This window comes from Eimeria tenella, genomic scaffold (assembly GCF_000499545.2).
Source record: "Eimeria tenella Houghton genomic scaffold, Eth_scaff19, whole genome shotgun sequence".
In the NCBI taxonomy this organism is placed as follows: Eukaryota; Apicomplexa; class Conoidasida; order Eucoccidiorida; family Eimeriidae; genus Eimeria; species Eimeria tenella.
Genome location: NW_013541739.1, coordinates 311,174 through 335,575, shown reverse-complemented (window position 1 = coordinate 335,575; position 24,402 = coordinate 311,174). Strand labels below are relative to the sequence as shown.

The 24,402-nt window shown below is 50.4% G+C and overlaps 5 protein-coding genes across 5 annotated transcripts; 2 read left to right on the top strand and 3 right to left on the bottom strand.

Moving 5' to 3' along the window:
- Window positions 1-1,225: 1,225 nt before the first annotated feature.
- Window positions 1,226-3,178, bottom strand: ETH_00007980 (14-3-3 protein; the record flags this gene model as incomplete). Its single annotated transcript, XM_013374079.1, has 4 exons — window positions 1,226-1,384; window positions 1,509-1,793; window positions 1,942-2,252; window positions 3,100-3,178. The coding sequence occupies 4 exons, from the start codon at window positions 3,176-3,178 to the stop codon at window positions 1,226-1,228; spliced, it is 834 nt and encodes a 277-aa protein (XP_013229533.1).
- A 2,652-nt stretch (window positions 3,179-5,830) lies between these two features.
- ETH_00007975 (uncharacterized protein) lies at window positions 5,831-6,633 on the top strand (the record flags this gene model as incomplete). Its single annotated transcript, XM_013374078.1, has 2 exons — window positions 5,831-5,864; window positions 6,332-6,633. 2 exons carry the CDS (start codon window positions 5,831-5,833, stop codon window positions 6,631-6,633), a joined length of 336 nt encoding a protein of 111 aa, XP_013229532.1.
- A 2,356-nt stretch (window positions 6,634-8,989) lies between these two features.
- On the bottom strand, window positions 8,990-9,256 carry ETH_00007970 (uncharacterized protein; the record flags this gene model as incomplete). The annotated part of the gene is made up of 1 exon (XM_013374077.1): window positions 8,990-9,256. One exon carries the CDS (start codon window positions 9,254-9,256, stop codon window positions 8,990-8,992), a length of 267 nt encoding a protein of 88 aa, XP_013229531.1.
- Window positions 9,257-11,125: 1,869 nt separating this feature from the next.
- On the bottom strand, window positions 11,126-12,019 carry ETH_00007965 (uncharacterized protein; the record flags this gene model as incomplete). Its single annotated transcript, XM_013374076.1, has 1 exon — window positions 11,126-12,019. The coding sequence occupies one exon, from the start codon at window positions 12,017-12,019 to the stop codon at window positions 11,126-11,128; it is 894 nt and encodes a 297-aa protein (XP_013229530.1).
- A 7,841-nt stretch (window positions 12,020-19,860) lies between these two features.
- Window positions 19,861-21,162, top strand: ETH_00007960 (uncharacterized protein; the record flags this gene model as incomplete). Its single annotated transcript, XM_013374075.1, has 2 exons — window positions 19,861-20,886; window positions 21,100-21,162. The coding sequence occupies 2 exons, from the start codon at window positions 19,861-19,863 to the stop codon at window positions 21,160-21,162; spliced, it is 1,089 nt and encodes a 362-aa protein (XP_013229529.1).
- Window positions 21,163-24,402: the final 3,240 nt, after the last annotated feature.

Genomic DNA, 24,402 nt, shown 5'->3' with positions numbered 1-24,402 from the left:
ACTCGTGTTGTGGCCCTGGGCAGCGCGACTTGGTCACGAGGGTCCTCTGCTATGTAGTGGCCCCCGCACTTACGAATCAGTGCAAAGTTGGTAGCAGGTGCAACGATCTCCGGCAACGAATGAAACCTGTTAAGGTAGCAGTCGCAATCTCACGGTCACCCCGCCGAAAACGCAGGCGCCAAGCAGAAGCATCGTTCACGAATTGACCGGCGGTACTGTCGGTACGAGTACCCCTTATGAAGTGGCGCTCTCCACCTTGACCACTGCTCTTCCTTTCACTGCAACCGAACTGCTCTATCGCTGATGGTTGTTGTAAAAGTTCTACCACCTACCCAACTGCCGAAGCCACCAACGCCACGAAAGGCAACCTCCTGCCACCATACACTGCCTCACTGGACGATACCTGCTAATTTCTGCGACAACCTCCATACAGGAATCCCCCCACAGATAAACTATCACTATCACCGCTACCAATATACCCTACACGAAACCAAGATATCTAGTAAACAGGACTACTTCCCAGGGACCAGTTGCGAGCATTTGATTATGGCACTGTAACGTCCACGCGACGCATTCCGATTCGCGTTCGCTGCCTAGCAGCGTCAGATACAGGAGCAGACGCTTGCGAGTATTTTCCTTCACCTCCACGGTTGTGTCACACGTCACAATTCTCACTCGCATAGAAGCTCCTTCGTACCACATGAAAGGAGCTTCATCGGAGCAACTTTGAAGCCGGCCATCGCTCAATGCCTATAGCTGTTCACAATACTGCTGTAGCCCTGCGCACAGCCGTCCGCCATGCCACTCGGCACACCAGTCCTCCTCTGCTGTATGACCAGCAAGCTTGCTTTACTCTGGAACATTAATATCTGCTGTTGCTCATGGCGAAGGTGCTAGACGCCATGCAAAAGCGACTGGTACTGTGTTATCGTTTAACAACGCGAGCGGACAGTGAAGGGCTGCGTCTCTGCCCGGCCGTTAACTGATACGGTGCATCAAAACAATGATGCAATGCCGGTTGTCTGTGTGGCGTGAAGTCGCCATTATCCGCGAGTAATTTCCAGGCCTAATTTGTCAATTCCGTGCATGCTGTGCAAGCCACCCTCCTTCCACAAAATGTACACCATGCTGGACCCTCCTACCCCGAAAACCTTCCACCTTAACACCAACATGTCGATTAACGCCATTGTCGGCGCTGTGCGACGACGCGAGTGGCATAATGAGCCTACTGTTGCTCAGTAGCCTCCACCTTTGGCGCCTCAGCACCTTCACCCACAGGCTGCTGCTGTTGTTCCTGAGTCTGCAAATCGCTGGTCCATAATGTAAGATTGTCACGCAGCAGCTGCATGATCAGAGTAGAATCTTTGTACGAGTCTTCCGAAACCTTCAGACGGCAAATGCACAAATGCCTTAAAACAGAACCCTTACGTTCCCAGTTCAGCTACGGAAAAAAAAATATCGACGCAAAGTGCAAACTTAAGCTGAGACGGCATGCAACACGAACTTACGCTGTCGAACTCGGTTATTGCGTCATCGAACGCAAGTTTGGCCATCTCACAGGCCTTCTGTGGCTGGTTGAGAATTTCATAATAGAAGACGGAATAGTTCAACGCAAGGCCCAGACGGATTGGATGAGTTGACGGGAGTTCAGCCTCCGCAGTGTCCGTTGCACGCTTGTACGACTCCTCCGCCTGTTCTGCCGAGGCCTTCTTGCCTTCCTCATTGCTAAACTCAGAAATATAGCGATAGTAGTCGCCTTTCATCTTGAAATAGAATACTCGGCTCTCGGAATCCTGCATACAACCCACCCAGAATTGCCAGGCAGCTGCCAGGTAACTAAAGTATCCACTACAGTGTTAACCACCATGGCTCTCCCCGTATTACTGCTTTCACTTCAAACCCTGGGACGCGGGATGCATACAAAACACAGCCAAGGCTCACGGTGGTGCGAGGGAGCAACTTGTCGGTGAGCAACGTCAGGATTTCCTGGCAGATTTTGTTGAGCTCGTTCTCAACCTTCTGCCTGTAGCTCGCTGCAAGGGCCTTGTTGGCCATATGGTTCCTGTTGGCCTCCTTCTGTTCCACAGAAGAAATAATGCGCCAGCTCGCACGGCGAGCACCCACGGCATTCTTGTATGCAACGCTAAGAAGATTTCTCTCTTCAACAGTCAGCTCGTCCCCTTTAGCACCAGGAGGGGAGTTGTTCTGATCAAGGCAGTTCTCCACCAGATTCTTCATAGCCTCTGCCATTTCTGCGCATAGTTCACATATCGCAAACACAAAGTGACCTAAGCCGCATGCACACTAAACTGCTCGATCACGTTCGTACACGCCCCAACAGCTCCTTTGGAAAAAAAGCGAACTGCTCATCTTGGCCTCCACCACGAAGAAATAGCCCAAAACACACTCAAAAAGCACTTCGGTCACCACTAAGTAAAGCACTGTGCAACGCGCAGCTTCTCAAACAATGAAGCGGCGTCCGCACATCTCGCCACCCAGCCGCATCTTCAGTCCGGAACGTAAGATGGCAGATATCCTCCCCTGGCGCTGCGCCCAAATTCAATGAAGATTTATGGCGCCAACAAGCTGAAGCGCGGCGTCCGGCCGCACACACGAACCCTTCAAGATAGATAGTCCTCCCCAGAAGCCCAGCGTGTTACGTTGAGAGCACCGCGGGGGCCCTGCCGCCAGAAAACCCGTCACTGTATGCAGTAGCCCAACAGCGACTGGTGGATGTTGCTGAGGGAGCGCTCCAGCTTTTCGTATGTGCTGAAGCAGCCTCGGCGCCACCGCAGTAGCGCATCCCCCTCTGTCCACAATGACCCGCGTGAGACAGAACCCGCCGATTCGCTCTAGCCAGAAGCATTGTCAACTTAAAAAAAAATAGTGACTGAACCCTCAGCTGTAGACCTCACCCAGAGGAAAAACTTACGGCTGACCGCACCTGCGACCCATCACCCTGCCATCCCATGACGGCGTGACTGTGGAAGCACTCTCCAACCAAGCGTCGCCACAACGGAGAAGACGAATGAAATAATCAAATACGCGGTGCCAAATATCCCTAATTGCGGTGTAAGCGTCGGAAAAAAAAAGACCTACCGTCATAGCGCTCCGCCTGCTCAGCGAGCTTGGCGCGGTACACATGCTCCTCCCGAAGAGTCTTGATGTCCTCAATCATTTTCTCGGAGAGACACCAGAATAAGGGCTCAGACACACAAAATTCGCCGTCAGAGGTCACTCTACAGGCTCAAAAATGCTGAACTGTGACCAAGCAACCCGCCTGCAGGCACGGCGCTTCATCCGCACACTGCTGCTGCTGCTGCCGCCGCTGCACGCAGCAGCCCGCTGCTGCTGCTGCTGCTGTTGCTCAACTGACAACACCCCGCACATGGATCGCTGTAACAGCATTCTCCTAATGTATCTGAGATAGTTTCGCTTTCTGAACAACACGTTGCCTTTTGTTCCATGTGAATAACACACATGCGACTGTTCAGCTCTCACATGCAGCTTGACGCCAAGTGGGTTAGGCCGTTTCATCCGGTGCATCCTCACCAAAAAGTGTGCTTTGCGCCATCTTTTTTGCAAGAATTTTATCATATTTTTACAGCTTCAGGATGTTAATGTGATTTTCCTGACGTATGCATCTTTAGATGTTCCCTAGGGCTCCAGTGGCTCTACTTCTCCACACATTATGGTCGCCCCCCACACGTTGTTTCGTTTACTTCCACCTGACGTGAAAACGTGTATTTTCCAAAAGCCGTACCTATTTGATATTGACGGAAGTTCGTATAGCATCAAATCTGTTGGCTGATCCACCGCTGACGTCACAGCGAAGGAGATAGTTGTATGGGTGTGGGGATGGTTCGTATTGCTTTTCGGGTGTAGTTGTCAGTAGAGGTCTTAGAGCTGGGAATAATAGGGCAGAGATTCCTAAGTTGTGGAAGGGTTCAGCGTGATCAGCAAGCAGAACGCTGGGTAGGACACCTTTACAAATTCCGCTGGGATGCGACGGGGTAACTTCCTATGGCCAGTCCGCCTAGGTGGTTGTGTGTGCTAATCTGGAGGGACAGCTGTATTGTGGTGTTCCTGTGATATATATTGATTTGGTTTTAGGGGAGGTGCCTGTTCAACATATTGGCGTATTTGAAGCGCAAGCAAGCAGTGATCCTCTAGAACAGCAGGCTACTTGCGTTCTTTCTAAAGCCATATAACACCTGATTTTTGATTAATACGTACAATAGCAAGAAGTGCAACAGCTTGCATGCCTTGGTGCCCTCCCAGCAGGGCTGCACGAAGGTTTTTGCCGCAAGATCTAAGTTGATTGCTTGGCTTATAGAGGCACGGTTGTGAAGTCTTGTTGCTCGACTGTTTATACTACGTCTTCCACATCGAGTTCGACGATCTCGCTGTTCCATTTGTCGTAAGTCTGAATTACTGCCTACTACAATGGTCCGCGTTGAAAGCTTGAGTGCCAGCATTTATTGTCAAGAGACTTCACAACTTCTTAGGTTCTGCGTGACACAATTGAACTTGGTTCCTTCACTAAAACCGCTGCGAACATAACACAGTACTAACAGACTCACCGCTTGTGGCATTGTGGCAACTTAGCAGAAGTTGCCGCTCATTTTCTTCAATGGGACGGTTTCAGAATTTGCAGCTCGTTCGTTATATACAAGGCTTCTTTCTCCACTTCAGAAGCCCACAAAAAGCGCGTTATACCCTTTACAGACTAGAAACCTCATGTAGTCAGCCTGATGGCCGATGTGATCTAAACGGCATATACTTTTTACACCCCCGGACAGGTGGCATGCAATGGCATGCACTGTTACAGGAAATAAGCGAATAGTGTCCTGCAGGTGAGGATACTGAGAGGCGTTCCTTGTCCTTAGTACCTGTATCGAGCTTTTAACTAGATTTGTGAACGGGGCTGCTCGGCTACTATTGTTTCTGTTTCTTCGCCGTTACCTGTAGGCAATAGCAAGAAGCACGCTGTTTTCCAATTCCATTTTTCCCATCCTTCATATTCGCATTGCTTGAGAGCTTTATCCTAGTTTTGGCAGACAACAGTGTTACAGCATGTATCTACTGTGACGGCTCGAGAAGATATCGTGAGCCCTTACTTTGCATTCAGAATACCAATTTTCGGGGCAAAAAGTGTTCTTTGGCCGCGTTTGATGCATAATTCACCAACCAGATATCCCGATGGCATAGTGGTTAATCGGCTACACGCAACTAGGTCGTTCAGCAGCCGGCGCAGCGGACAGACACAAGTGTAGGCTTCAAAACAACTTGAGTCAAACATCATATTAGCACTAGACGACGCTGTGAGCTTCTTTATAACCCATTTGGGGCTGTCTCAAGTCGGCACCAATGTAAAAAACGACTTGAATTCGCTTGACTGTCTGCACTGGCTCACGGACGCAAGGTGCTAATAGAGATGGGAAATTGATGTATTAGCGTTCTCTGGAAAAGCTGAAGAGAAAGAGTTGGTCTCACTGTGAAAATAACTCTTTAGCACGGCAACGGCGGAAGACGCGAAGCATCCCCGGCATCCTCTGCTCCTGTTGCTTTCACCTGTGAGAACTGGATCTCTGCAGGGATGTCCAGACCTGATTTATGGTTTTTTGTCACATTTCAAAGGAGAAAATCCTATTTTGATGTTTACCATTGAAGGAGGCACTCTCTGTAGCACCTCTTCTACCACACCGTAACTGCAGAGCCGTGTACCCTCCTGCCTGCATAACAACAGGTTCACTGTAATGCATAGGTACTAAAATAGGGATTGCGGGTGACCGTAGGAAGATAGCTAGGTGGCAATCTACAAGAGGTCATGACGCTGAACGAGGACCGGACCTTCTATCAAAGTAAGGCGATTTGTTGGCGAATTTACATGCATAGACTAGAGGCGCCTGTAAATACCTGGAGATTGGGGCTGGCCATAGCGCCGGCACCGGTGCAGGCCTCCTCCCCACAGGGCCTAGGAGGCGAGAACCCCGAGTGGGGGTGGATTCTGGGGATAACAGATTTTGGAAAACTAAAAATAACTGTATTTCCTTATATTTGGGCTACTGTTTCAAGGAAATGCGCCGAAGTTAGACGCTGATCATAGGCCCCTGCTCGAGGGGGCAGGTAGCACCTCAGCCGCAGCATTAGGTGCTGTGCACTACAGCAACGTAGACGCTGTTGAGAGCGCAGTGTACTACAACAGATGCCCTAATTTCGAGCCCCGTTACCGAGGACCCTTTGAAGTCATCGAACGCATAGGGACAGTCGCTTACCGCTCGCTCTGCCTCCCACCTATGAATACCATAACGTTTTCCACGTTTCGCAGTTAGTTCCTCGCCGCCCCGCCCTCCCGATCTGGTTCCCCCCGAAGCCGACGCTGCCTGGTCTCCTACCCGCGATGCACCAGGCGAACCAACAGAGGAATACGAAGTCAACTACATTATGGACCAACGCGGCTCGGGAGATGTAGCCCAGTACCTCGTGAAGTGGCGCGGGACCCCTGAAGATCAAGCCACATGGGATCCCGCTCACCACCTTACAGGCTGCCCAGCTTTGCTTCGCGCTTGGGGCCGCCTCCAGCGAAGACGACCCCAGGCTCGAAACCAAAATGCTCCTCCCGACGCGTAGAGGTTTGGGTCCGTCAGCTTCCGCCGCCTGCAAGGCTGACAACCTTTAATGAAGAGGGGGGAGGGAGCGCTGCGCACCGCAAGCGCTCACGACATTAGCTTCAGAATAGAATAAAGCTTGAAAAAGCAAACGTATTGTGTTCTGGGTAGGCCTGCTCAGTCTGACAAGGGGAGAAGTTGTAGTGCACAGGCACTACAGTGGGGCTTGCTGGCGACCTAGAAGATAGCTAGCTAGCGACCTACAAAGGGTCATAACGCCGAACGAAGCCAGGACCTTCTTAATAGGATCGGAGTAAGGCAGTTTGTCAGCAAATTAGCATGCATACACTGGACCTGTCTGTGAATACCTCGAAATTTGGGCTGGCGATAGCGGCGGCACGGGTGCAGTGCTTCTCCCTACAGGGCCAAGGAGGCAAGAACCCCGAGTGGGGAACTTACAAGAAAAATGAATTTCAATAACTAGAAATATAACTACACTTTATGATATTTGGACAGTTAGCATAGGCCCCTACTCATGGGGCGGGTAGCGGCGTAGTCGCAGCAGTAGGCGCTGTGCACTACTAAGAAGATGCCAAAGATGCAAGTGCTTTATCAGTGCCCAAGACTCATGCTGAAAGAAAGAAAAGCACCTTACCAGAAAACAAGCTGGCTAGTGCGACGGCTGTGAGCACGCAGGAAAAGGGAAAAGACAAAATAGGTAAACCGTATGAGGAGTTCGATGTGGTGGAGTGGATGCCGCACTGCTGTAGTGCGCAGGCACTACAAGCACTACAATAGGGCTTGCTGGTGACCTTAAGAGTATAACTAGCTGGTGACCTATAAGAGGTCAACACGCTGAAAGAGGACAGCAACTTCCCACTAGTAGCGAAGTAAGGCCGTTTATCAGCAAATTAGCATGAGTAAACAAGACGTGTCTCTGAATACCTGGCGCTGGCGATAGCGCCGGCACCGTTGCAGGCCTCCTCCCCACAGGGCTAAGGAGGCATGAACCCTGAGTGGGGGGACGTTTAATGAATATCTATTTCAGAACTTGAGAAGATGACTACATTTGTTGGTATTTGGGTCTTTGCTTCATGAAAGATGCATTGAAGGTAGAAGGTTTTTCCTAGGGAGCCCTCTTCGTGGGCCAGGTAGCAGCGTTTGTCAGGCGGGCCCACTATTCGTGGGCCGTGTAGTAAGGTAGTAGCACCGGAAAACTCTGTGCACTACATTTGGGGACTGCTCCGGGAAATAATATTTTTCTTTTCCGGACCTACGAGTAGTAACACCTGCAATATTTGCCTTAATGATTCACACCTAGACAGCTTAGCCCGGTAACGGATACACCTGTGCAACGGACGCGTTATCGGTCCAACTTAACATGGGACGTCTGCAGTATCCTCAAGTAGAATGTCCAGCGGGCCACCGGCCCAACATCGTCACGCTACTTCGAAACCCACAGGAGCACAGAGGCCTCATGGGCATAAGGAAGACTCCCACGCAGGTGGCACCTCTATTCAGTGTTGGCGGCCTGCAAGGGGACAACTCGTACGTTACGTGGAATCAACTCTACTCCGCGACAGCTGTGATGGAGAATGCTCTGGGTGGCCCCGGGTATCGGGCAAACCGTTCCCGATTCTTCCTAAAGACGGCAGCACTATGCAGGCATTTTTGCTGCGCATCGAACGACGGTACACACAGATGGGATAAGAGCCCCGTAACTGGGGGAACACGCTTATTGGCCGCATTGTGGGCCCAGCCTTGGTTTGTTAGCTGTATCTAGGACGGACTGTCGATCGAAGTGACTGGGCGGCGGTACAGCGCAGGCTTTTGGAACGGTTCGACAAAGCAGGGTGTCGCAGTGTTGACGGATTTGGATAAGGTACGGTGGAAGGCAAACCTAAGGAGTGCATGGACTAGTTTGCGGTTGTAGCGGAGCGTGGCATGGGATTTACCCCCAAAGAACTCCCTGACCATTATTGCACAGGGCTATTAACAAACCTTCATCTTCTCAAAATCAGTAACAGGTAAGTGAAGTAATCCTCGTGAGAGCAAGAGGCGACAGCCGCAGTGCGACCTTATGTCCCTAAGCAGACAGCGCTAGAGCTGCGCGAAAGGACCAGTCCTGTAGTGCACAGTCCCTATTGCTGCGACTACGCTGCTACCTGCCCCACAAGTAGGGGTCTAACATAACCTTCTACCTTCGGCGCATCTCTTTGAAATAACTGTCCAAATATCATAAAGTGTAGTTATATTTCTAGTTCTTGAAACCCATTTTTCGTGTAAGTTCCCCACTCGGGGTTCTTGCCTCCTTGGCCCTGTGGGGAGGAGGCTTGCATCGGTGCTGCCGCTATCGCCAGCACCCTAGTTTCCTGCCACTAGTGCGGCATAGTCTCTATTGCTTCTGTCAGGCAGTCTTCTTCTGTCGCTTCTGCAGATTTCCCGCTTGTAACCGTCTTCCCGCACGGAGCCTCTTCACTCCGCACCGGCTTCGGCCCAGACTCCAACCACGCTTCCGAAGGCGGCTGAGTCCCCTGCACGGCCTCATCGCTCATTTTGTTTTCCTCTACCGTGTTGAGGAGGTGGTTCCCCCGTTCTAGGGAGACTGGAATAGCATTAGGTCCTGTCGCTATCGGACACATCATCTCTTTGCCATGGCTACGCAACTTAGAACGCTCGTCTCCAACCACGCCTAGGCCTCGCTGTTTAAACGTTCGTCCTTCTCAGTGCTGGAAAGTATAGGTTACCCACTGCTCTTGTTTTCCGGCTCAGCACGGCCTCGGTCGTTTGTAGGACAGTCCCGGGCATAGTGTCTCACACCGCCACACTTCTTGGAGGTCTCCCCCGGACGTTTGGTACATTCTCCCTTGCTGGGAAGGGTGTCCACGACCCTGACACTCGTAGCAGTTCATGGGGTTTCCCCAGGCCGATTTTCATTTTCCTGGATCCGACAGGGTCCATTTGCCTGGATAGGAGCTCTGATGGCTCGACTGGTGCTTTCTCGTAGCTGTAGCACGGTCTGCTTAGGCTCGTAGAGTCGCACTGCGGCTGTCTCCGCTTGTTCCCAAGAGGGATGCTTCACCTGCACGTTATTTGCTATGAGAAGATGGGGGTCTGTTGGTAGCCCGGCGCATTAATAGTGAGCGAGTTCGTCGGGGGCGACCCCCAAACCACGCTCCGCTACAGCCGCAAACTGGTCCGTGTATTCCTTAGGGTTGCCATTCCACCGTACCGCACCTTGGCCAACTCCGTTAACAATTGGCTCTGCGACATCGTTTTGGCGAACCGTTCCAAAAGCCGGCGCTTGACCGTTGCCCAGCTACTGTGGTCGATAGTTCGCCGCAGATACATCCAATAAATTAAAGCCAGGCGCACAAGGTGGTCAATAAGGGCAACTCTCCAGTCTCAGAACTCCACTACCATCTGGGTGTACCATCGTTCGATGCGCAATAAAAGGGCCTGTATAGTGCTGCTGGCTTCAGGAAGTATGGGAAACGTTGCGGTGGATTCCCAGGGACCACGTATAACATCCCGTATCACAGCCATCGCGGAGTGGAATTGTTCCCAAGTGACGTGCGGACTGTCCCCTGGCATGCGGGGAACACTAGTTATAAGTGCCACCTTTGGGGGCGTCTCCCTATTCCCATGCGGCCGCTGTGCCATGGTGGAGTTCGAAGTAGCATGACGATAATGGGTCGATGTTCCTCTGGTCATTGTGCTTACGGACACTGTAGAAATGTAGTACATTGCGTTCTCTGCAGCGCCTACGATTCTGCACGACCCAAAACGCTGGCGCTCTATGAAAGCTTCTCTTCTACAGACGCATCGGTCTCGTAACGTCTGCTAAATTATTAAAAAGACAATTTTTATTACAAATTCACAAAACCATATTTCATGAAGGTTATTTCTCATGGTTCTCGCTTTGCTGGTCCGGTGAGGATGTGATGCGTACCGGTGCCGGCGTTCTCGGCAGCCCTAATCTTGGGGCATTCACAGGCATTTCTAGTTTATACATGTTAATTTGCCAATAAATTGCTTTTCTATTTCATTAGTAAGAGGTTACAGCGCTCAATCCGCGTCTCAAGCTATCAACCGCTTGTAGGTCATCAGCTAGCTATCCTTTATAGGTCACCAGGAAGCGCTATTGTAGTGACTGCGCACTACAGGAAGTCTCCTGTTGCATGAGGCCGATAACACGTCCGTTGCGTAGATGCATCCCTTACTGAGCTGAGATATCTAGGTGTGAACTATTAAGGCAAAGTGTTTCTACCCTCAGGTCCGGAAAAAAATGTTTCAATCGCGGAACAGCCCCCAAATGTAGTGCGCAGCGTTCTCTGCTGCTACTACGTTTCTACCAGGCCGACAAATAGGGCGCCCCTAGACAAACCCTCTGCATTCGACGCATATCTCATAGAACAAATACCAAATTAGCAGTACAAGTAGTCCTCTTTCGAGTTCTCACTCCGATTTTCCCCAGAAGTACCCAACTCAGGGTTGTTGATTTCTTTGGCCGCCTAGGCCCCCCTGTTTAATCGTTCCGTCTTCTCAGCGCTAGGACGGGTGGGCTCCCTACTGCTCTTGTCCGCCGGCTCGGGCTGGCCACATTCATAATTAGGACAGTCCCGAGCATAGTGTCCCACACCGCCACACTTCTTGCATATTTCCACCAGACGTTTGGTACGTTCCCCTTTGCTGGGGCAGACACGTGCCGGATGTCCGCGACCCTGACACTCAAAGCAGTTCGCATGAGTTCCCCCAGGTCGATTTTCAATTTCCTGGCGCCGACGGGGTCCATTAGCTTGGATAGCAGCCCTAGTGGCTCGACTGGTCCTTTCTCGGAGTTCCAGCACACTCTGCTTGGGCTCGTAGAGCCGTGCTGCGTCTGTCGCCGCTTGTTCCCACGACTGATATTTCACCTGCCCGTCATTGGTAATTAGGAGATGGAGGTCTGTCGGTAGCCCGGTGCAGTAGTAGTCAGCGAGTTCGTCGGGGGCAACACCCAAACCACGCTCCGCTACAGCCGCAAACCGGTCCGTGTATTCCTTCGGTTTAGTATTCCACCGTACTTTAGCCAACTCCGTTAACAATTGACTCTGCGACATTGTTTTGTCAAACCGCTCCAAAAGCCTGCGCTGTACTGTCGTCCACCGCTCCAAAAGCCTGCGCTGTACTGTCGTCCAGTCGCTTAGGTCGATAGTTCTCCGTAGATACATCCAGTACGTTAGAGCCAGGCCCACAAGGTGGTCAATAAGTGCATTTCCCGACTCGCGCGGCTCCAATCCCATCTGGGTGTACCGGCGCTCGATGCGCAGCAGAAAGGCCTGCACAATGCTGCCGTCTTCTGGTAGTATGGGAATCGTTGCGCCCGATTCCACGGTCCCCCCTATAACAGTTCCTATCACACTCATAGCGGACTAGAATTGGCCCCATGTGACGAAGGGACTGTCTTCTGGCATAACATTGGTGATAGGCATCACCTGCGGGGGCGCCTCCTTATGCACATGCGGCCGCTCTGCCACGGTGGGCTTCGGAGTAGCATGGCGATGATGGGCTGGCGTCCCGCTCGGCATTTTGCTTACTGATATTGTAGAAGTCTCCTGCGGTATGGGACTATTTTGTAGATCCAGCGAATGGTCCAGCGAATGGGGTTGTGCAAGTGGTTGAGAGACGTGTTCCGGCGGATGGTGGTATGATATGTTCTATCGAGAAAATTGCTTATGAGAGTAAATGCTTGGTGGCTAGGTGTTGTCATGTAACTATCAAGAGGCCTGCGTTCGACGCAAGATTGCATGCTTCGTACTTATTCGTTGCACTTCTAGTGGGATATTGGCTGCCTGGTTTTCAGAAAAGGTTTGTCGAGCGAGTCGTGGTGTGGTTAATGAGAGGCTGTGATCTCTCAGAGAGAAAATGCGGAATCTTGAAAACAAGTAAATGTAGGCACGGTATTCACATTATCTAGTATTGATGGTGTAATGCATTTTTGAGCTAATGAGACTCTGCTTTTTATGATTTACGTACAGTTGCAAATAAACGTCCATCCACGTGTCGCGTAGGACGAGCGGCTGCCACCAAGGCGGGTGTTTTTCGTTGCAGTACTCTTGCCAGCGCAGTGTGCAGTTCAGCAGGCGCTGCGTGCTCGTTTCCTTCACACAGGTTTTCTAGGCTCACGTACTTCCTGTTTTGGGCTGTCTTGCTAACCCCGTTTCACTTGCGCGAAAAATGCAATACAACACATAATGAAAGAATGATCGACTATCGGCTAAACGTCTTACAACGTAGAAAGAAACTCTTCCGGACTCCTCTCTGACTCCTGGTGACCATATCAGCCACTGCATGTACTGAGAGGAATTTCTGTGTCGAGGAACGGCGCTAGTTGCGCAAATGAAATGCTTGCACCCTTGCATGTCGTCAATTCTTAGTGGACATTAAGCCCGCATTGGGCGAAGTCCCTTTGCAAACATCAATACCTTACTGAACGGTTCATGACACATGTCGCGTGACGAATTTGGTGTCTTCACAAGCGTAACACAGGAGCTAGCCGGCAAGTGACACGACCGCGCGTTGCAAATAATCTTTTGTGACCGTTGCGTTTCCAGGAAGTAAGATCCAATAAAAGTGAACCGTCGGAGAGTAGTGGGCACCGGCGTCGTGCATTATTCGATATATCCTCTGGTGCTTGAATCCATCGAATAATTACAGTGTGAGGGCCTGCCTAGCTAGCTAACTAGCTAACCAGCTAGCTAGCCAGGTATGTGGCTAGCTAGCTAGCTAGCTGACTAGCTACTTCGCTAGCTTGCTAGAGATGCCAGCCAGCCGGCTAGCTAGCTGACTAGATACGTGGCTTGCTGGCTAGAGAACGTAGCTAGCGGTCTAGCTAGCTGGCTAGCTGGGTGGGTAGGAGATGGGATCCAGGTTCTGTATTAATTGTTCTGGTTACGTAATATCCTGCGCTTGAAAGTAGACCGTTGTTCTGAGTTTCTCGTTTCTGTGCTTTGAGGACTTTCTAAGAGTAGGTCTACTGCTGCCTTGAAGAATAAAACAGCAGTGCACCGAAAAGCAAGGATGTCTATGGCGGGAGAGCAGCTCATCCTGGCAGAGCGCGAATCTTCGCTGTGATACTTGCCATAGCTGCAAGTGCAGAGCATTATGATTTTCTCTCACTGCATCCTGCGGGCGACGGCACTTATTACATATTTTCCGAGGTTTTGAATGTAACGTCATGGATCCAGCGTATTCAGTGAACGTTCAAGTGCCACGCTGCACTCTAAAATCAGACTTACAGCTACGTCATCCTGGTTTGGTTCCCAGACGCACGCATGCTGGTAGAACTATGTATTTCTTTTCATATAGAACCATCCATAGTTACTTAACGATTACACAGGAAGACGGGTTCGATGTGGAGCCGTTTGCTTGGGTGGTGGTGCCTCCAGCGTTGCTTCGTGTGGCAAAGTCCGTTTTTAAGAAGAGATGAGCCGTGCTGTTTTCGCATGACGATAAGTTTCTGGAAGTGCGCGCTGGTGTTTGTTTGAAAGATACAGGACTAGTCACAGTTGCAGTGGTGCGGTGTGTTGTGTTGAGGGAAACGGCGTCACAGGTGGCATGCTGACTTGACAGGAAGGACTGAGGAAGTTGCACTTTAGGTGTGTCGAAACAATTTAGTACGCTTGCAAACAAGGGTGTCTGTAGGCGCTCCGGAGAGAGCGAAAGTGATGCGGGGTGTGAAATGCGAGCCGTGTGCGCCGAAAGTGAGTTGTTAACGCGTGTACGACACTGCGTGAGTACTCGCAGAATTGGGCCGAAAGAACCTAGTAGCTGCTCCCAGTGGACTGTAACGCTAGTGACCATTCTTTCGAAATGTTGTGTTGAGATGCTAAAAGAAACTGTCCCAGTAGGTGTTGGAAAACGTTAGCAGCGAGCGTGCACCAGGCGAGATGGCCCGGATTTTGAGGGGAACCGGACCATTGTTGTCTTCGCCACATGATTATGACCCAGACAGTGCGGTGGTTTTAGGCCGACTGGACAAGCCGCTGACCGATGTTGCGTCGACCACTGGCATTTTTTGTTTTAGTAGCAAGATATGTTGGATTCGGAGCTTCTGTCTTGGGACTTGCAGCAGTCGCGCATGCAGAGTATTTTGTTTTGCTCTTCTGCAGACTGCGGGTGGGGGGTTGCACAAACTACACTCTTATTTGGAAGCTTGACATTTTTAACTGGCTGACTGCAGCGCGTCCTGCGGCATTTTAGGTACCATGGGACACTGTAGAGGCGAATCAGGAAACAGGACCTGCGTGACCTTGCTTGCTTTCCAGGCCCACGCATGCCGCTACAACTCAGTTCGTTTTATACTAGAGGACTTCGAATCGTTGGAAGATTTTGCAGATGCAAAAGTTTGATGTGGACTCGGTGCGTCGTCTGTTTGCGTGTTGGTGCGTCCAACAGTGTTTTCTGCCTCTAGCAATGTGCGGTTTTAAGTAGAAGTGAGCCGTTTCAGGCCTGCATCAGGATGAATATGGGACGATGTGTGGTGGTGTTGGATCGAAGGGCACCTGACCAATCACGTTTGCAGCGGTGCAGTGTGCTGGGTTGAAGGAAATTGCACTGCAGGTGGCGTGCTACCGGGTTGACGACGCTGCTTCGTAGGTGTGTCGAAACAGTTGTATGAGTTTGCAAACAAGGGTGACTGTAGAAGCTTGGGCAAGAGCGGAGACGACAACTGGGGTGTGTGACGAGCTGTGTGTGCCGGCAGTGAGTTGTTGACGCGTGTACGAAACTGCGTGAGTACTGGCAGCACTGGATCGGAGGAGCTTAGTAGCCACTGCCAATGGACTGTTCTCCTGGCAGCTGTTTTCCCGGGAATTTTGATTGAGGTGAGATTGGTTAGCTATCAGCACTGGAAAGCATTGGGAGAAGGCGTGAAGCACGTGTTTGTGAGTGGTGGATCACAGGGGTCGCCAGGAAGGGTGTGCGTGGGGCGAGTCTAGTAGCCATTGAGGAAGCTTCGGAGAAGGCACGTACATTTTATTTGCGCTTGACGCGCAGGTAAAATATATTTGTAAGTGGAAAAAGGGACGTGCTGGCCAGGACGATCAGTAGATCTTGGCGACGCACAGTCGCAACGTGAGACTCGTGTGCGGTTGAAGCATCTCACTTCACTCGAAGTCGAGGTGGGTCTTGCAGATGTATTCTTTAGGCTGAAATAGTAGCTTGCAAGTTGTGTTGTAGCCGGGCTGACGTGCAGTGTGTTGGGCGCTTGCGACATTGCGTGGGTTTTGCGCAGTGGGGTCTAGTGTGTATGCGTGGAAGTAGATGATCTGGGGTCGCAGTTGCAGTAGTGGCCAGAGCGAATTGCGTGGTGACGCAGCGCTGCGCTGCATAAAGGTTTGAGGATGCCACGCCCCATGGTTATCAAACCTTGTCTCTAGGCGGTTTGTGTAGTAATGAGTTTGTAACCAGCAGACGATGGGTGTTGTAAAGCTGTTGCGGTCACAGTGTATTGGGGCCTGTGGAAGCCCGCTGCATGGGAGTGGAGCGCCGTAATGGATCGTTATATGTGTGGGTTATCTACCCATCGCGTAAATAGCGCAGTGGACGGGGCCGGGTGCAAGGTTCGTTCTTCTCCCGTTTCGGCTTTGATTGATGGCTCAGGCGGTGAGAATGAATAGGCAGTGCAAATGTGACTGGCAGCATTTTGTGGGAATTGCGTCTGATTCTATTCATGAGGGACGAAACCTAATGATGTATGAAAATGGGTGCGCTTGAACTAGGAAGAACTACATGGTCACGGTGGTGCCGGCGCTATCACCAGCCCCAGTCTCGACGCATTTTCAGGCACCTCTAGTGTATGCATGTTAATTCGCAGACAAATTGCCTTACTTTGACCCTAGTAAGAGGGTCTTGTCCTCCTCCAGTGTTGTGACCCCTTGTAGGTCGCTAGCTAGCTATCTTCTATAGGTCATGAACAAGCCCTATTGTAGTGCCTGTGCACTACAGCTACTCTCTTCAGGTCACAGGCAAACCCTGTTGTAGTGTCTGCATACTACAGAAGATCTTCTTTTGGCCTGGATGTCCGGCAGTCACATGAGCATGATGCGTATTAAGAACATGTGTGAGGAACTGACGGAACTAAGGAACACGGATGCACCAAACGCCATGGATACAAATGCGCAAGAAAGAGGGCTCATAACAAAAGGTGAGTTGGCAGTTGCGGAAGTCGAACAGAATAGTTTCGTTGGCCTGCCCCATGGTGACACTGTAAGGGTAACGGAAGGGTGGCGCAGCAGACACCCCACTGCTCCCTTTGTACTGCCTCGCTGCTGCTGCTGCTGCTGCTGTTGCTTCTTCTGCTAAGCTTTGGGGGACGCGTGTGGGCACTTCTGGTATGCCGATGTTCAGTCCTCGCTGTTTGGAGCGCCTGCCTTCTTCGTTGTAGTGGACGCAGCGACCTCAGCAGCCGGTGCTGGCGCAATCTCGGAGGGTGTTAGCAGAGGCGACTGGTGGCGTTGTCTAGGCGTTCTCGAAAGAAAGCCAGCCAACTCCAGATAGCTGGCCAGCCCCCTTCAAGCGTCGTGGGCCTGGCCTCCAGGTTTGGCTACTGGCACAACTGGTTGCAGGGACTCCGGTAAGGGGCTGCTATGGGGCTGCTACTACGTTTCTACCTGGCCGACAAATAGGACGTCCCTAGACAAACCCTCTGCATTCAACGCACATCTCATGAAACAAATACCAAATTATCACTACAATTAGTCATCTTTCGAGTTCTCAATCCGATCTTTCCCAAAAGAACCCCACTCAGGGTTGTCGCTTTCTCTGCTTGGTGGGGTGATGGTCCGCACCAGTCTAGGCGCTGTCACCAGCCAAGATCTTCGGGTATTCACAGACACTTCTAGTGTACATATTCTGTTTTGCTAATAAATTGTCTTGCTTTGTTCCTAGTAAGAAGTTTCCGCGTTCAGCGTCTTAACCTCTTATATGTCACCCGTAGCTACCCTCTTCAGGTCACCAGCAAGCCCTATTGTAGTGTCTGCGTACTACAGAAGATCTTTTGGCCTGGATATCCGGCAGTCACACGAGCATGATGCGTATAAAGAACATGTGTGATGGTGCGAGATACGAGAAAGAGGGAGGCGCAACAGTACGTCTGCCACCTGGTTTCGCTCTCCTTGCAAGTAAGTGAGGGTATGTTCTGGGAACTCCACAAGAAAGTCGAGCCATCGAGCCGTACGTCGATGAAGAGCCTCGGGCACTTTGAGCTTGAGTAAGTGGGTAGGGGCTTGATGATCGCAGCCCAACGCTCCTCATTTTGTAAAAGGCCTGTGCAGGCAAACGGTTCATGGAACGGTGATGCACCCTTGGGCTGTCCAGCTAGTGTAGGCAGTTTTGCGGGGAATGGATTTATGGATTTGACCGGAGACCAAGTGGTATCCTGATGCCGTGACTACAGATTGTCCACAAGGGCTCTCTTTGCAGACATGATTTCTTTAAACGTCGCCACAGACATAGAATGCGATGGTCTGGTGCACCAAAGACAAGCAACATAGAGCATACTGAATGTTCAAGAGTAATGCTGTGCGGATCCAGGACGTAGCTCTCATCAGAGGAACGCGCTGCCGCGAGCAGCCTCCGCAACCACGTCATTCACGGAGGCATGTGAGCGTTTCAAGCAACCGTCTTCACATATCGCTTAGGAGAAAATGAAAAGCTTTGCAGCGTTTGAAGCGTAACGCCACGGTTTCGGCTCCTGGTGTGGTACTCCAGTCAATGAGCCACAAGTTTTCGATGCATTTTGGCTGCATGCAAAGACACATATACTATAAGGATACGGAACACTATACTTTGTTTCCACTAGTGTTGCAACACAGTTTTACAATCCAGGCGATTACTTAGACACCTACATGTCCCGCAGGACACGGGTTCTGGGTGGTTTGGGCAACAATGTGCAAGCTGGCAGAGAACATGAAACTGATCTTGCGAGATCACTTTGAATGGAATTAAACCAATATATCTGTAAACGAATAAAGCGTAGGAGGCGTTCCAGTGTGTGTCGTCATGACAGCTGCAATGGTCTGAACTCAACACCCACTGGTCTTCTCGAGTCGGTATCATGGTTGCATCGAAAGTTTTGTTTCCATCGCTCATTCGGCAGATTTATCCCTCATGTTGGTTAACTCTGCCCACAAAATGTTACGTTGCACAGATCTGGGTGTTTCAAGGCCAGCTACTTGACAGCTCTGACTATTCGGCCTATTGCTGACGGTGCATGGACTCCCTGGGGTGACGCTCCGTCGAAGGAAACGGTGAGGTTAAGTTCTCCTGGTAGTCTAGCTTGCTGCTAAGTATATCCAGTGGGGTTACTGCGCTAGGAACACAGGAACGATGAGCCGCAGGAGCGCCGTGAAGTGCCATGTAGAGGCTCCACTCCCCAAACGTATTCCTCTGCTGTGCTGAGGGGATATTCCAACTAAGCCTCCGCTCTGAAGCTGTATTGGGTTAGTATTCCCATAAGAGCGAATATTTTGCCACTCTTTATCTGGATTTATTGGACAAGGCAGCCCGCGATAACAATGTATGGGTAGAGTGTCAACGGTGCATGCCTCCCGCTCACAGCAGAAAACAAACACAGACCTTCTGAACTACATTTTGTTATATAAAAACAAAAGAAACGGTACGGCAAACTGCGTCAAGTGTAGCAGGATTTCGTCTAGTGCAGACTGCGGGACTCACCTAGCTGCTGCTGCGTACTGGTGCACCTTAGACTTGGTTTGTCGCGCCTAGAACGTGTTCGTATTGTCCTGCTATAGCTAAACACTGCCGAAGAGACTGCTCTAAGTCATGATCTTGGAGGCTACTTGAGTTTTAAGCTCGTGCGATGAGCAACTGACCCCCAAGGTTGCTGGTGTCGTGGGGGCAAGTGGACCGGCAGCATGCCTCGCAGACATTGCCATCCTGTGGGCCTTTTGCTATTGCTGATGAATTATTCCTGTTTGGAATAGCACAGTTCTGGGCTTTTGTATGGAATATGGAGGAAAGTGTCACCTAATGCAAAAGTTAGGACTTCTGGCGTAGCGCCGCCTATTCATACATCTTCCCTCCAGAGATAAATCGGCAAAGACTCGCCATTTTAGTCATGTACGCTACTTCTTATGGCAAACAAGCACCCTGCCTGAGTATTACATAGAGGGTCACCCCTTCACTCAGCGTCCTGAGAGCGGCGCTTGCGACTCTGGGCACAGCTGGAAAGGTGGTTGCAGAGATGTCACTTCCTGCGAAAGACGAAACATACCTACCGGTAGTGGAGGACATAAATGGATCGTTAGATTCCTCGCTGTCTCCCTCTGCAGGGAACACGCAGAACGCTGACACCGACATTGTTGCACCAGGTGATGGGCAGCTCCTTGGCAGGCTCCAGCGCAGGCTACGACAACGGCGACCTGGCGGCTGTTTACATTTTCCTGCTACCCTCGCATCCGTTATTTCTCTCGTGGTTATTTTAGCATGGCTTGCTCTATGTAAGGGATCCCAAACGATGCGTAACTCTTCAGGGCCGGTGCAGCGGAGCCTCGCGGAGGTAGATAATGCGGAGCTGTCAGCTTTATTAGACCAATGCGTAGAAATGGAAGAGGATTTAGGCATCCTAACGTACGCGCCCAGCATGACTGGGGAGCCTGCAAATAGTAAGGCTAGGCTGGTAATGATGCTGCACGAGTCTGCAGAAGCTTTTACGCGCTCGCGAGAGTGGGCTTCAAAGATATCAAGCGGAGAGCCAGACAACAGTGCCCAAAGTGCATTTGAAACAAGGGAAACTTCAGCTATGAAGGAAGCACCAGTGCTATCGATGCCGCTTGCTTTCAGCCTACCCTTCGAGCAAAGGTCAGAGCTGCGCCAAACTTACTCAGCTGGGGAATTCACACCTCCTCCTGCTGTTCATTTTGAAGGACACAGCTTCCCCAATCCTTATTTTGTTTCTGGGGACTATGCTGGTTGCAATTATGGCTTTTTAGAGCACGTGCCTGCTCCAGCTTTCTCATCGTCGTCAGTTGGGTATACAACCAGGACTGATTTCAACTTCAACACTGGTATGCGAGAGCACTGCCCCGAGGGAATCATGTCTCAGGCTGAAAATGGACGGCAAACGTACGGGCAAGGGGATGTTGGAGCTCCACTGGACTTCTCAGAGCCATCTACCTCTCGCGAATCGTTGGCAAGCTTGAGAGCGAGCGTGCCATCTTGTGTAGGCCATTCAGACGTGACGAACTGCAGGGCGCAATCTGATGCGTGGGTAAGCACGCTATTAGACAACTATGCCCCTTATGTCCAACACATGCCTGCGGGACAGGAAGCCCCTTCAGCTTCAACAGGTGAACAGTCGATAAGTTACCCAGCAGGTACGTCGTCAAATACAGTACACATGTTTTCGCCAACGTCGTAGACGTAAACTGTAATAAAATAGCTGGATTCATGGACAAAAGTGCGCCTTTGTGAAACGGTGCAGCAAGCAGGAACGCCTGTCATTCAAGAGGAGGACGTACAAGAAATGCTGAAGGCGCTTTTGTGATCATTGATCATCCCGTTGAACCTTCTGGGTGCGCTGCAGGCTTACGGAAAAGTATCGACGAGGATGACGAATTTGAAGAAGTGAAGGACCCTCGTCGTCATCCATATGTGCGGCTACCAAAGGTTTTTCCGCAGGATGTCACAACTGATTTCCGCGGAGAGGCTGCACTAAGAATGACCACGTTTAAGTCTAGCCCAATGGCAATTTACATGAATATTCGGGAGTTGTATGCTAAAGAATCACTGGATGCCGATGATGTGAAAAGCCTCATGGAGGAATGTGAACACCTAATCTCCTACGCATCACACAAGTTTGCAACGAAAAATATGAAGCCAAAAGCATTTCAGGTTGCTAGGAGACTGGCATCACTCTTTATGATATTTGACATGCTGGTCTCCGCAATCGAAGTGTTAGGGGAAAGAAAAATGAACACCAGTGCCTGGTGGGACAAATTTACTCAACAGTTTGAAACGGATTATGAAGTTCGCCGAAAGGCCCGGAGCAGGAAAGAAACAACTGAACTACTTCACTGGGTCGGCCGTCTAACTGATGCACTTTCCATCTATAAGCGAGGAAGGCGCCCGCACCCTGCAGAAATAATTTGTCTGAAGCGGTTCATCCTCCACAGGCTAGGCAAAAAGAGTCAATTCAACAACAGCCTATGGCACTTTTGGAGAGATGATGATCGCAAGCATTCATGATGCATCGAACTTTCAAATTACCCACTGCAGCGCAGAGGCAGAGAGCGCGAAAGGTGGTCCGCATTGTGTCGACTTAGCTTGGGGGCTCTTTCTCAAAACACTGTATTCTCCGTGACAAAAGCCTTTTCGCTATGCTCGTAGTCCTTACCTATCCTCGAATGTGCAGGATTCTAAAGTGAGTAGAGGCACTGCACAGAAATCGATCAAGTTGGCTTGAATGATCCGCAACAGGAATCTATCTACTTCGTGCATGCATGCTCTGGGGAAACTCCTTCGAGTTACTGCGTGCTTTCTACGCAGCAGTGAATGTTCACTGTCAATGCGGTACGTTCCTACGTACCGAGCCCGTAAGCCGTCCTCCATATTTCGAGTCTCCGGACGTCGAGGGCTCGCACGAGTTGAACGCAGCAGCAGCAGCCCCTTATTTGGCAGGATGGCACAGGGATACACTGCATACTTCTTTGATTGACGTGAGCAGCATCCACAAAGTAAGCTTCACTAGCGTGGACTGCCCGGCAGGTGGCCTACGACTGAAACCACTTCTTGAAGCTCTCATTAGATGCAAGCTAAAGTGTTGCGGCTCGTACGCTGCACGTTGCTGCAAGAGCTAACTGGCTATTCAAGACTGATGGCATAAGCAACTGTGATTTTGATAGCTTGCCGCCTGAGCCTATTGCCGAATGTTCATGTGCAGCATCTGTTGCCGTCCTTTTGTCACTACGCCGGGAGAATTGGGCTTCAACTTTGCAAGAACCCCGAATAGCAAGTTTTCGCAGAAGAACTGCAGCAAATGATCCCTCCTCTCATTAGAACACGCAAATCTGCCTTCAGGATATAGGTTTGTGCATGTCTAAAATATATTTGTCAAACAGTACTTCACCTCTACCGATAATTTTGCTGGGAGGCAAAGAAACAAAAGGTACTTGCTCGTGCTCCAAAAGCAGGCCTTATGGTGTGCCAGGTCTTATTATGTAAAAATATGGGCTACGAAACGAGGAAAACCAAGCGTTTAATGATGAAGACCTTCACGGGCAGCAAAATTTCACCTCATTTTAGCTCTTTACTGAACAATCAGGGATAGCCATTGACTTCAACCCGTACAAAAGGACAGTAGAACTCGTATTAAAACAAAACTGGCTCAATTTCATGTAGTATGTTGCGTGAAGACTGTCCTAGATGCTACCACCCTCAAATTGGTCGTAATACATGTGGTGCCACACGTAACAGCACAGCTAGCACTCTCATTTACGTAAAAATCATGTTAAGTTGAAGTCCCGGTAGTTGGTCTTTCAGTTGACAGCAAATCGAACGGAGGAACAGGATTTATTCAAGGTGCCCTTGGGGCACACTGGAACACTTCGCTGCAAACTGACAAGCGCCAGCTCCCCAGTTTAGTCCCTTTCAGCATTACTACGAGAGAGCGAACACCCCTGTGTGCTGCTCGAGAATCCACAACTTCTGGACAAACACATGATTCTCAAGGGTGAATGAGAGCAACGAAGAGGACAGACAGAAACGCTAAAAGCAGCATCGTGCTAACGCCTCTATTTCTGGCAGTACGGCAGATAAAAGCAAGTCAAAACGTTTGAATACTCCGCTCAGTGGGCGTCGTGCAAAACGCAGATTGTCAGCAAAAGCCCGCCCCTAAAAAAATGTACAGCCCTTGGATAACGGGATTTCGTTGGGTGAGTCGATGTCTTGACTCAGGGAATCGGAGCTTCCGTGTTCAGTAGGGCAGCCACCAAACTGTAGGACAACGACGAAGCCGCTTGGACTTGAGGATTTCCGTAAATTGCGAGACGATAAGCCCATGAATTTCAAGACCTGTGATGTGCACTAGTTGCCAGGTTCCATACCCTGAATTTGCAAAGTCAAAATTCTTGAAGTGGGTGCAGATCTCTCGTAGCTCTTCAGCGGTGCTGAGCGGTCACTGCAGGTTTTCACGTTGCAAAGTGGCATAGCTAGCCCTCAGAATATAAGCTCTAATGAAATCAATGTAAGACTGAAAGACGTAAGGGAGAAGTAGATGGGATGAGCATAGCTCTGTTTGAGCAGTTCGAGCCCTTATGGCAAAGTACCACGAAACTAATGTGGAGTTGCTCCATTGTAGGAGCCTGGCTTGCATATTGGGAAAGAACACTCACCGCTTGCTGTTTAATAATAGGTCAATCTAGGCTCTGAGGAGTAGCTGTATGACTCATCTGTATATGCATTTGTGCAAGGCTTGATATGTGATATATTTGCTGCTTGGGCTGTTGCAGAGTCCAACACAAGTGATCTCGTCTACGCTCTAAGCTTAGTTGTTTGCTCAAGGGTTCTGGAGGGAAACAAGAGATTTCATGTCAAAAGAGTGGCACTTGCTCACGTTGTCTTCATTGTCTGTTTGTGTACTATTGTCGAGCCAACAGCCGAAATTCTTTTCTTCGCCATACAAGGGCTGCAGCTCAGACACAATCTGGTTTCAAAGCCTGAAGACGGCATGAGTTCGTTATAAAGCTGCCTTCTCACAATACTTTCTACAGAAAGCAATGTTTTTAGA